This window comes from Portunus trituberculatus, chromosome 22 (assembly GCF_017591435.1).
Source record: "Portunus trituberculatus isolate SZX2019 chromosome 22, ASM1759143v1, whole genome shotgun sequence".
NCBI lineage: Eukaryota > Metazoa > Arthropoda > Malacostraca > Decapoda > Portunidae > Portunus > Portunus trituberculatus.
In genome coordinates, this window is record NC_059276.1 from 4610483 (window position 1) to 4623910 (window position 13428).

General features: G+C 43.3%; 1 protein-coding gene across 1 annotated transcript in view; it reads left to right on the forward strand.

The window, feature by feature from the left end:
• The first annotated feature begins 6941 nt into the window (after positions 1-6941).
• Positions 6942-13428, forward strand: part of LOC123507402 — a 6587-nt gene continuing 100 nt past the window's right edge. The window contains exons 1-8 of the mRNA XM_045260212.1: positions 6942-7098; positions 8857-9074; positions 9441-9686; positions 9874-10035; positions 10179-10307; positions 10843-11011; positions 11326-11475; positions 11786-13428. The exon at positions 11786-13428 is cut by the window's right edge and continues 100 nt beyond it. Of these exons, the coding sequence (XP_045116147.1) occupies positions 7062-7098; positions 8857-9074; positions 9441-9686; positions 9874-10035; positions 10179-10307; positions 10843-11011; positions 11326-11475; positions 11786-11865 (1191 nt within the window). The 5' untranslated portion in view covers positions 6942-7061 and the 3' untranslated portion in view covers positions 11866-13428. The remainder of the gene's footprint in view (positions 7099-8856; positions 9075-9440; positions 9687-9873; positions 10036-10178; positions 10308-10842; positions 11012-11325; positions 11476-11785) is intronic.

Genomic DNA, 13428 nt, shown 5'->3' on the forward strand with positions numbered 1-13428 from the left:
AAAAAAACGACTTTGAAAACATCACTAGAAACCTCAAAAACTTCCACTACAGCCTGTTTAAAGCGCTGAGATGAGGTAGAGCGTACAAACACTTAAGAATATTGTTCCTATCATTCAGAGACTCATTTTAAGCCTTCACTTCACTAGAAACACGAAAACGACTTGAAAACACCTTGAAAATATCACCAAAAACCTCAAAAACTTCCACTACAGCCTATTTAAAATACTGAGATGAGGTAGAGCGTGCAAACACTTAAAAGTACTGTTCCTATCATTCGGAGACTCATTTTAAGACTTCACTTCACAAGAGACATAAAAACAACTTGAAAACATCGCCAAAAACCTCAAAAACTTCCACTACAGCCTGTTAGAATGCTGAGATGAGGTGGAGAGGACAAATACTTAGTAACACGACTCTCCTATCACTCACAGAAAGAATAAGCAAACCAATTCTTTTATCTCGCACTGAGGAAATACTCAGGGGTTGTTTTTAAGAGGCTTCCGAGCCAGGCGAAGGAAGGTGGCATCTCAGCTTCTCATTGTACGAGAGACGCTGCCGCTCTTTACTTTCACAAACACCACAATTAGAAGTGACAATGCGTCCTCCTCCTCTTCTTTCTCCTCCTTCGCTGCTCACGCCCCGCAATGAATGGTAATGAAGTTCACGGGTTTCCAGAGTGTTAGGGTGAAGCGAGAAACAGCAGCTGGAGGAGGAGAAGGAGGAGGAGGAGGAGGAGGAGGAGGAAAAGGAGGAGTTGTTGATGTGTTGCTCCAAATAGATGTGTTTTGGGTCTTCGTTATCTCGTGTGTGTGTGTGTGTGTGTGTGTGTGTGTGTGTGTGTGTGTGTGTGTGTGTGTGTGATTCACCTCCTCGGTCGTCTGCTGGTCACTCAGCCAGTCTTCCCCATTACGGAGCGAGCTCAGAGCTCATAGACCGATCTTCGGGTAGGACTGAGACCACAACACACTCCACACACCGGGAAAGCGAGGCCACAACCCCTCGAGTTACATGCCGTACCTATTTACTGCTAGGTGAACAGGGGCTTCACATTAAGAGGCTTCCCATTTGCCTAGCCGCCCCGGGACTCGAACCCGGCCCTCTCGATTGTGAGTCGAGCGTGCTAACCACTACACTACGTGTGTGTGTGTGTGTGTGTGTGTGTGTGTGTAAAGGTGCGATCCATGAATAGCGGTAGCAAACATAAATTACAGTACAAACAAAACAGAAAACCAAAAATGACACACGACTTACACAAACCACCTCAGGGAAGCGAACAAAATAATACACAAAATCACGAGAAAGGATAAAGAAGCGAGAAAAGCACTGAGTAGATTAACAAATTAAGACTTAGCTTAGAAACACGATCTTTTATTCATTGCACGTCTTCCTTAACAAGTACAGTAGAAGGAGGAGGAGGAGGAGGAGGAGGAGGAGGAGGAGGAGGAGAGAGAGAAAGGAAGAGAAAGAGAGAGAAAAGAATGTGTCGGTTTTAATTTCACACAGACAATATTTTCTTCCCACCTCTCTCTCTCTCTCTCTCTCTCTCTCTCTCTCTCTCTCTCTCTCTCTCTCTCTCTCTCTCTCTCTCTCTCTCTAACTTGGTCGTCTTTGCATTGAGAGCCGCAGCCATGAATATTAATTTGAGGAAACACAAAGACATCCTGCCAGACTTCTTTGTTTTCGTCTTACGGCACTCAATGTTTGTCCTAGGTGGCAGGGCTCTCTCTCTCTCTCTCTCTCTCTCTCTCTCTCTCTCTCTGGTTGATCAATTTACCTTTTTTTCAATCCTTGTCTTTACACTCTTCTATTTTCCTGTATAGTTTTTTTTATTTTCTCTATTAACTGCTGCTCGATACCCTTTTCCCTTATTACCATTCACTCTAAGACCTTTTTCTTTTATATATAAGGGAGAAATACCAAGAACAGAATGATGAATGTTACAAAAAAGAAAAAGAAAAGCCCACTGGATCAGCCACATCCGAATTTTGAACACGGGAGAAATTTCAACATGTATTCTTTTTCGAGTTGGTGTTTGTAAAGACTTCACGCATTGCTATTGGTGGTAATCCTTGTCTCGTGTCGTAGTGAATGAGTCAAGTTAGCTATCATTAGGTTAGGTCAGGTTAGTTTTGGTGTAAGTTATTAGGATGATGTTAAATTTGGTGTTAAGTTAAGTTAGGTTAAGTTAGGTTTGGTGTTGCGCTAGGTTAAGTTAGATTAAGTTAGGTTAAGTTAGATTTTATATTGGGTTAAGTTACATTAGGTTAGCTTTGGTGTTAGGTTAGGTTAAGTAAGCTTTGGTGTTAAGATAGGTTAGGTTAGGTTAGCTTTGGTGTTTTGTTACCTTAGAAGGCTAAAATTCTACAAAGCTTGAGAAAAAAATCCTGTGTTATTTGGCTTCATTCAAGGAAAATCTTTTATTAGTTACATAATTTTGTATCACTTTATATACTGACTGTAGAATAACGTGCATAGGTGCCGCCGTGGTGCAGTGGAACCCTTCGTGCTTTGGGGTCCGAGGGGTCTCTAAGCGCACGGGGTCGAATCCTGTCCACGGTCTGAGTGTAGGTTGGGCTTCCTCACTAATAGCGGGTGGGCTTTGAGATAGGAGGTACCACAAAAAATATCCCCTTTAGCCCAGAAATTCCCGTGAAAACCCCACATGGTAGAAAAAAAAATGTTCAGAAAATTGACAAATGCTTCGAATATTCTTATCATTCAGTTTCACACATTACACCAATCAAACTATCTTTCTACCAATACTTTGTAGTACTTTACATTTTTAGAATAACAATGTATGCAATAATGTTAAGAAAATCTCCAAATATAATGATAAAAAAAAAAGGACTAGGCCGAAAACACACACACACACACACACACACACACACACACACACACACACACACACACAACACAAACACACACACGAGACGAGCAACACTCACTTATCTTCCTATCATGTCGCCGGAAGCTTCACTCCTCCTCCTCCTCCTCCTCCTCCTCCTCCTTCACCTGTGTAGGAAGACGCCCCAGGTGACTGTCTTCCGCGGGGGGTGACAAAAGGCAAGGGCGGGGCTGCCATATCTCCGAGACGACCCGAAGTTGACATTTCCGAAGATGAAAGGGAAGAAGAAGAAGGAGGAGGAGGAGGAGGAGGAAGAGGAAAAGGAAGGAGGAGGAGGAGGAGGAGGAGGAGGAGGAGAGGAGGAGGAGGAGGAGGAGGAGGAGGAGGAGGAGGAGTCACGTTGTTTTCTCTGCATCCTTTTTTCCATCCTAGTCCTCATCAGGTTTTTTTTTTTTCCTCTGCTGTGGGAAAATAGAAAGAAAACGGGAATTAATAAAGAAAATGAGACTTAATAATGAAGATGTAAACAATAAAAGGTGATTAATTTATTGTCTTTATTTTGTTGTAGAATTGAAATGTTATCTGATATCATTCTTCCGGTTTTAATTGAATAGTCTCTCTCTCTCTCTCTCTCTCTCTCTCTCTCTCTCTCTCTCTCTCTCTCTCTCTCTCTCTCTCTCTCTCTCTCTAACTTATGACAAACTTTCACACTATTTCATTTCTCCTGATTGATTTTTCACTCTCACTTTTAACTCCGTCATATAAAAACCCGCCAATTTTATCTTCCTTATCCTTCACTGCCTCATATCACCACTCTCTCTCTCTCTCTCTCTCTCTCTCTCTCTCTCTACTCACTCATTCACCCTCCTCTTCCTCTCCTTCCATAAACATCATCTCGTTTCCTTACTTCCATCACTCCTCCTCTATCTCCTCCTCCTCCTCCTCCTCCTCCTCCTCCTCCTCCTCCTCCTCCTCCTCCTCCTCCTCCGTGTTGTACATTCATGTCATCATCATTTCATCATCCCTCTCTTGATCACCTCACAAATTTATGACACAGCTGATCTTGGCAGACTTTCAAAAGATCTCCTCCTCCTCCTCCTCCTCCTCCTCTTCCTCCTCCTCTTCCTCCTGCTCTTCTTCCTCCTCTTCCTCTTCCTCCTCCTTCCACATCATTATTCCAAGTCGCTTATCTAGTGGCTTGTTAGTGTGTGTGTGTGTGTGTGTGTGTGTGTGTGTGTGTATGTATGTTAATCGCCCCTTCCCACCTCTCTCTCTCTCTCTCTCTCTCTCTCTCTCTCTCTCTCTCTCTCTCTCTATAATGAGAAGAGACACGGACGAATTAAAGATAGTGCAATCGCATATTAATAAAGCATTAAATTCTCTCTCTCTCTCTCTCTCTCTCTCTCTCTCTCTCTCTCTCTCTCTCTCAATGGAATAAGGGTGAGAATAGTAGAGAAAAGCACTTGAATCTTACTTTATTAACCTAACAACCCTTTCTCTCTCTCTCTCTCTCTCTCTCTCTCTCTCTCTCTCTCTCTCTCTCTCTCTCTCTCTCTCTCTCTCTCTCTCTCTCTCCATCACGGGCGTGTCGCGAGGCCTCCACTCAAAGCCTCCGTCACTCAAATCCTCAAGTTAATTAAAAGATGCAGAATGATAAGGCAGTCTTTCACACGCCCATTGTCTTCTAAGGGAACTCTGCTGGGCCTGTGTGTGTGTGTGTGTGTGTGTGTGTGTGTGTGTGTGTGTGTGTGTGTGTGTGTGTGTGTGTGTGTGTGTGTGTGTGTGTTATTTAGTGTTGTTTGTAAGGTGTGTGTCTATCTATCTGTTTTTTTTTTTTGTCTGTTTATCTATCTGACTAGCTATATTTCTCTCTCTCTCTCTCTCTCTCTCTCTCTCTCTCTCTCTCTCTCTCTCTCTCTCTCTCTCTCTCTGTGTGTGTGTGTGTGTGTGTGTTCATTAGTTTTTATTTTTTCCATCTTTCAAACATTCTTTCACTTAGACTTCACACACACACACACACACACACACACACACACACACACACACACACACACACACACACACACACTTTCATGGGGGCACCAACATTTTCCCTCACCTTTATCTCAACTTTATATTTAATTAACGCACACCTGACTTTCTTTTTCACACCTCAGAAATTAAACGTCTCAGGTGTAATTAAGAGAACCATTCAAGTGGGTGAGACAAAGTGCGCAGGTAAGAGAGAGAGAGAGAGAGAGAGAGAGAGAGAGAGAGAGAGAGAGAGAGAGAGAGAGAGAGAAGTAGAGAGAGAGGAGGAAATAAAAGAGAGAGGGAAGGAAGGAAGGAAGGAAGGAAGGAAGGAAGGAAGGAAGGAAGGGAGAGAGAGAGAGAGAGAGAGAGAGAGAGAGAGAGAGAGAGAGAGAGTGGTATAATTTATTTTCTCTCTCTCTCTCTCTCTCTCTCTCTCTCTCTCAAAGAAAACGGGCTTAAGTTAGTCACCCCAAAACAAATTTGCTCCAATAATAAAGAAAACGTAAATATTTCATGGGTAACATTACTATACCTAATTTTGTAACATTCTGATATATAGAGAAACATGAGGAGAGAGAGAGAGAGAGAGAGAGAGAGAGAGAGAGAGAGAGAGAGAGAGAGAGAGAGAGAGAGAGAGAGAGAGAAGCACATCAACAAAAACATCTTTAACTATATTTCAACACAAATTTAAAGTCTCTAAGCAAACATAATGACACAGGCGAGTTATCAAGCCTCAACAAACTAGGCCTACCGGTGAAATAGGCTCGTTAATGACTGAAAATTGTGAATGATAAGAAGTGGATGACGGTTGTCTTGTAATGGGAGGAAGTGTTAGTGGATAGCATGGACTAAGGTTTAACTGTTGATAAGATACTGGCATCGCTTACTCTCTCTCTCTCTCTCTCTCTCTCTCTCTCTCTCTTCGTCGTTTCCTCATTTTACCTGCTTTCTTTTTTTTTCCTTTGGTCTTTTCATGTGTACCATTATCATATCTATTACTTTTATTACTACTACTACTACTACTACTACTACTAGCACTTCACCATGCAATCTTCCCTTCCCTTCTTAAAGCCTTTACTCCTTCCGTCCCTAACACCCAGCAGTTCTTTTCTTCCTAAGCCCTTTCCTGACTCCAATCCTCCCTTTTCTCAGCCTCTTCCCAATCCAAACAGCTCTTCCTTTCTTAACCCCGATAGTTCTTCCATCCTAGCCTCCCAGCGCCACTTCTCTCATACCTTGACGTCATCTGGGTAACCCTCACGGCAAAACCCACGAAGTCCAAGCGGAAATAGACAGTAGGTCCCACCATGGAGACCCAGATGAAGTCATCGCTTACAGTTCTCGTGTTATCTGCTTATCAGTCACCCGGACACACATATTCAACCTTCCATTATTCAGATGTGTGTGTGTGTGTGTGTGTGTGTGTGTGTGTGTGTGTGTGTGTGTGTGTGTGTGTGTGTGTGTCGGGGAGAGACGAAGCGAGTTGCAAAAATAATAATAGCAATAAAAAAGAACGAAAATTGAACAGTCACTCCAAAAATAAATGCAGAAAAAAAAAGAGAGAGAGAGAGAGAGAGAGAGAGAGAGAGTGTGTGTGTGTGTGTGTGTGTGTGCCTTATTCTCTCAAAGTTTCACAACTAGACCCATCCTAACCTTTCATAACCTCAATTAATCTAATGCCAATTTAATCAAATCTCAATGAACTTAACCTGACCTTACTAAGCCTAACGTCACATTCCTACACATCACGCCTGCCTCGGATGTGAAAATATACACGTTCTATTTAACACATCCGGATTTCTTTCCCTTCCTTCTACTTCCTGGGTTTTTTTTCTTTCTCCCACCTGAAGCAAACACAGAGAAACATCCAGAAATTCATTGTTCTCTATTGCCACTGTACCTGTACCTTCTCACTCCCTCTCCCTCCCTCTTCCTCTTCGTTTCCTGCTCCTTCCCAACTTCTAAGAAACATTTAGCAATATTCTTCAAAGCATTTCAAAACGCTGGACCATTTCTCCCACACACACACACACACAATCAAACCTTCTAATCTCCACGATAAGAGATGCCACAGGGCCAACCCGGTAAACATCTAGTCAGTACTCAGCAGGAAGGCATTGAAGGAGTACGTGCCCCTCACACTACGGCTAATACACCTGAAGGAGCCACAGAACTCACATCGCCACACCCACACCACCAAAAATGAGACTAGTGTTGCTGGTACTGCTGTTGGTCGCAGGTGAGGCATGGAGGAACACCAGAAGGGAGAAAAAAATAGAGCCGGCTTGTATTTGGGATAGGGGGGACGGAGGGAGGGAGGGAGACAAGATGTAGGTAAAAACTCTTATCTCTCCACCTCTCCCGTTAGTAACAGGTTCATTTTGTTATATTTTCCGGGTGTTTTGGCGCGTTAATGTTTCAAGTGAAGTTTCCCGTAACGTTTTTGTTTTAGTTCCTCTTTTCATCTCATTTTTGTTCTTCCTTAGTTTTATTGTGGTCATTCTTGTACTTCTTATTCTTTTCTTACTAAAATTGATAAAAACTTCGGTTTAAAATCTCTCTCTCTCTCTCTCTCTCTCTCTCTCTCTCTCTCTCTATCTATCTATCTATCTATCTGTTTGTGTGTGTGTGTAATTCACCTCGGTCGCCTCCTGGTCACCCAGCCAGTCTTCCCCATTACGGCGCGAGCTCAGAGCTCATAGACCGATCTTCGGGTAGGACTGAGACCACATCACACACTCCACACACCGGGAAAGCGAGGCCACAACCCCTCGAGTTACATCCCGTACCTATTTACTGCTAGGTGAACAGGGGCTACACATTAAGAGGCTTGCCCATTTGCCTCGCCGCGCCGGGACTCGAACCCGGCCCTCTCGATTGTGAGTCGAGCGTGCTAACCACTACACTACGCGGTGTGTGTGTGTGTGTGTGTGTGTGTGTGTGTATATGTGTGTGTGTGTGTGTGTGTGTGTGTGTGTGTGTGTGTGTGTGTGTGTGTGTGTGTGTGTGTGTGTATCTAGTGTACACACACACACACACACACACACACACACACAGAGAGAGAGAGAGAGAGAGAGAGAGAGAGAGAGAGAGAGAGAGAGAGAGAGAGAGAGAGAGAGAGAGAGAGAGAGAGAGAGAGAGAGAGAGAGAGAGAGAGAGAGAGAGAGAGAGAGAGAGGAAAATTTCAAATCGAAGTTCTTATCAGTTTTAGTAAGAAAAAAAAATGTGTGTGTGTGTGTGTGTGTGTGTGTGTGTGTGTGTGTGTGTGTGTGTGTGTGTGTGTGTGTGTGTGTGTTTTCCTCATTTCGTAATTAGCATGACTGGAAGCATGAGTCAAGGCGCGCCGGTATCGGTGGAAGCTACAGCCAATCAGGTACCTCTGATATGCAGTGCTATCAGTGATTGGTCTATTTTTTCCTGACGTGGCCAAACAAATTCCTCGACCCGGATTCCACGAGGAGGAAAGAGGAGGAGGAGGAGGAGGAGGAGGAGGAAGAGGAGGAGGAGGAAGAGAAAAGTTTCATTGATATACCTCCATGGCGTAAATCAAGTGTTCGAGATTTATGTTTCATCCCTTGCTTAAACAATTCGCATTAAGTTAAAAGTTCTGTGTCGTTTCCGTATCTTCCATTTCTGTGTCCTTTTCTGCCTTTGCTATGCTTTCTTTATACGGTGGCCTCTTTCGTCACTGTATGGCGTGTATGGGGACCAAGATTGTATTCACCCAGGGTTGAGTCAGAGGTTTTTCATCAGCTTCCCCCTTGACTGCCTTCAGTTTCCAGCAACCACCGCAAAGTTGCATTTCCTGTTACCGCCTGCACACACTTCAAATAGACAGGTGGAGTCAAAAGTCTTACACTTCTTCAGTTCACCACTTTGGTTACTTTCAGTTTCCAACACACCGCTGCGATTCTCCATTTCTTGTGTCATGTTGTTTCCATGGTTACTGATTTTCTGAAGTTGTTGGTCACAAGCCTCCCCGCCACCCCCACCCCAGGCACAGTGAAGGGCGATGAGGATGAAGTGGACCTGCAGCAACATTTGGAAAAACTGTCCAGCCAGAGGTACCCTATTGAGAGCAACACACAAAACCGAGACACCATAAGGGAGTACATCATTGAGAGGATGACAAACTATGGACTGGAAGTGGAACAACAGAAATTCAACACCACTATCAGCGAGGACCCTATTGGCATCGATTCCCAATACATTAAGGTGAGTATCATCTTATGTGATGATAGCCTTGATGGCGTGTGTGGCTGTGCTGGCCGCCTGACACGCCTATACTCCAGGGTCTGTACTTATAAACCAACTGTTATCTCAAAGGACTATTTCAAACCACCACGAAGATAATTAGTCAGGTTTTCATGGCTGCCTTTTCTTTTTATCTTTGAATTATTGTTGAATCATCATTAAACCCATAAAAACACTCTAGACTTTTACAAGATCAGGTAAAAGCGTTTGAGATAGAACACTGCAACACTGATGATACAGTCCCTTGAAGTTAAATGAAAGTAGGGATGTCACCACACCGCAGTCCTGTGACAGTCTGCTGCGCCTCTCTCGTCGTGTCGTTGGCAGGTTCAAGGAACTAACGTGATTGGGATCCAGCGGGCTGTGACGGAACACCCTGGGGCTGTGGTGGTGGTGGGCGCTGACTATGACTCCAATGGTGTGGATGATCCCCTCTTCCACAATGGTGCCGGCGTGGCTACCCTGCTGGAGGCGGCGCGCCTGTACACCATCAACGAGAGATGGTCTGGCCGCTACGTCGCCAACTACACCACAATCTTCGTGGCCTTCGACATCAACACGAAACTCCACAAGGTGAGTGAATGACCTGCGCTTCAATCCACCCGTGCCTTGCTAACCATTCTCCATCCCCTGCTGCTGCGCCTGACAGCCCAAGGTACGAGTACTGATGGGCTGGTGCCAGTGACGCTTAGCTGTGTTGACACTATCATTGACTTGCCAGGAATAACTTAATCAATGCAACGTTCCTTCTTCATCTCAGAACTCGCCGGGACATCCTGGCGGCTACTACTTCGTCCAGAACTGGCTGATGCCTTTCCTGAAGCAGAACACTGACTACTTCGGCGGCGCTATCATCCTGGACTCCATCATGAACGTGAATTACAATATCTACACTCAGGTCCTCAGTAACAACTTCCAGGAGGTAAGTGAATGTGTGTGTGTGTGTGTGTGTGTGTGTGTGTGTGTGTGTGTGTGTGTGTGTGTGTGTGTGTGTGTGTGTGTGTGTAAGTCGTCTGCTGCTCTAACACTTCATCAGCACACTCCCCTGATTGGCTCCTTCAACAGATGTTCCCTGAGACCTACGGGAGACTGCAAGACGATAGTAACAAGGGAAACTTCTTGGCTATGGTGTCTATGGGAGATAAAGCGGCGACTGAGACACTAAGAGACCAGTTCTCAGGCAGTTACCGGAAGGTGAGTCACTAATTAACCTGCCTGTACGCTTGATTATGCTGGTATTCATCACGGAAGCTTATTCTATACTGGCTGCCCCATTATTAATGAAAGACCGCCCATGTTATTCTAAATTGGTTTCATTAAACTATCACTATAAAGAAATCATCGTTGGAAATCCTCTACCTTCTATCAGAGCCTGTCAATGATAGTTGAGGTGAGGCGCCACTGTGTCTACCAATATGAATAATGCTAAAACTGATTCTTATGACCAGTTCTTGACTAACTCCTTTTTATCTCTCTCTCTCTCTCTCTCTCTCTCTCTCTCTCTCTCTCTCTCTCTCTATATATATATATATATATATATATATATATATATATATATATATATATATATATATATATATATATATATATATATATATATATATATATATATATATATATATATATATATATATATATATATATATATATATATATATATATATATATATATATATATATATATATATATATATATATATCGATCTATCTATCTATCTATCTCTAACAGAATCGCCGCGCCGAACGCTTCAGGCTGGAGGACATGCGGCTCCAGAGTGGCATGAAATTTGATAATCTCCTGGGAGAGTTTGTTAAGTCTGACAACATTCACTTCTGGAACGCTAAGGATGCTAGCAATAGGACAGTCCAGCTGCCCGCTCTTCTGCTCACCGACACCAGTAAGTGATGGCTCCCCATCCATGACTAAACTTTACCTTTATCGACCAAGACAAAGAGACATACCTAAATGACTGACTAGCTGACTAATTTGCATTCTGATCGAGTGTCTAAGCTGACTTTCTGGCTGACCGTCTATCTCAGGGAGTTTGAAGTAAATGGCAGGAGATTGTAGCAAGTCGATATCAACTCATAATTTTTACGCATAAGTCATTCTGGAGCCTTTCAAACAACACACGCATGTTTCCTTAGCACCACATTTCCGCTTTCATTTCCCTTCTTCACTGGTCAACCAAGTGATCTTTCTTTTCTGCAGAGGCCTTCCGAAACATGGAAAAGGAATGTGTCACGGATCCTTGCCGCGCTGTGGATCTGGTGACGGAAGAGAGGCTTGAGTTCGTCGAGGCCACTGTGAGGAGCGTGACCACATTCCTCTTCAATCGCCAAACTACACGCCTTCCGGAACGTGAGTGAGACGGATGCACTGAAAAGAAATGGGTTCAGAAACGGTGTACATAGAGTATTCTTTAGTGATGAAATAGTGATGCCTTTATTTCACCGTTACAAATGTACCCATACAAATGTAGACAAGGGTACATCTGGTCACATTATACCCTTTTGGACGGAGGAAGGCGATATTATGATATTATACACACTCGTATCAAATCTACCGTCACAGTACCTTTCACTTTTTACAGTGTGGAGAGATGAAATGAGACAATAAGGCGGTAAGACTAAACGATGAAGAATGACTATCTTTCTCTTTCTATCTACAGAGCCTTCTTCGGGAATGTCCAATCTTCCTTCAGCCATCATGACGGTGCTGATGTTCGCCCTCGTCCGCCTCCACATGTAATCGAAGAGGCGAGAAGGAAGGACAGAGGCAGAGAGAACGGAGAGGAAAAGGAATAGAGTAAAAGGTTGAAAATACCTTCATTCTTTTACTCTTATCAGTGATCGTCAATCTCATTAATGAACTCTTATCTACTCCCTCTCTTACTCTCTATATGGTTCCTCTCTCTCTCTCTCCTACTCTGCCTCCCTCCATCTATTCATTCTCTAGTGGCGTCATTTCAGCCTTTACAAATATCAAGGAAATATCAGATGTCATAATTAAAGTAAATGTTTGACAGCATGCAGGTAGCAACGCTTAGTTCACCTCTCTATGTATATACAGTCGCCTTGAGCAGTGGTGTCACAAAATCCAGCAACTGTCTTGCCTACAAGTCGGAGAGAAATGATCAAATGAACACAGGAACTAATGAAATGATTTTATAGACTTCCGCACAGACCAAGAGAGAGAGTTGCTGGATATTGCTTTTTGTCTGAACATCACCTAGTACTGAATCACAGTGGAAAGACGCCGAACACTGATGAGGCGCTGCAGTTCACGCTTACTAATCCACCCACTGAAAGGCGAGATGAAAGCAAGGAGTGATAAGCGGGTGTATTCGTGTCACATGATCAAGGTCTTGTTCTGTGCCCTCTGCAGTGAGAATAATGCAATTGTTTCATTCGAGTAAACTTTGATAACTGTACGAAGACTATTTGATCTATATCCAGTAACTCCTTCCTTGCCAGTACCGTCCTCCAAAATCATACTTAAGACGCGCATCATTCTATTAAACTCAAGAGACTATGACAGTCAAGGGTCAAAACATTCAGATTTGTATGATAACTTACAACTTCAAGATTACACAGCGCCATCTATGGACAACTAGAATAAAACCTCTGGAGTCTAACAGTTTAAAAAGCTTATAAAAAGTTCCTTATACTCAACACATCAGAAAATTGAACAAGTCAATAGTTTTTTTTATATAGTCCTGATCAGTGTCTCCACGTGATTCCTTAAAGTCTTAAGTATTTGTTTTAGTTCCTAAGGATGATGATGTTATGTATGTGTCTTTTTGACATTAATGGTAATTGAGGTGTCGTTTGTCCTTTCCACCAACCTATCACTTCTCTTTACCGAGGAGTTTCCAAGCGCACGGGTTCGAATCCTGGCCACTTTCCGAATGTAGGTAGGGCTTCCTTACTCGAGATAACAGTTCCCTAACGAGTGGGCTCAGAAAGGAGATACCTAAAAAAATAAATTCCCGTGAAAAGCCCACATGGCATAGAAAAAAAAAAAAAAGAAAACTGCAAAAAGTCAGCTGATCTACACGTGACTGTCCCTGAGTGCACGTTTACCCAGTCTCCATATCTCGATCCATCTAGAAGCACGTACTTCACTATACAACCTTTTCATATCTTCCCCCCCTCACTCTCCTCTAGCCTTATCGATTCAGCCTTCTCTGGTGCAGTGTCGTTAAAGCTTCCTTCATTCCAACGCGTGTTTCTATCGTCCATGTTATCACGTGAAGACAATGGTTGATTGAAATTAACAGCATTTCTCTTACTGATGATAGGTTAAATTTTT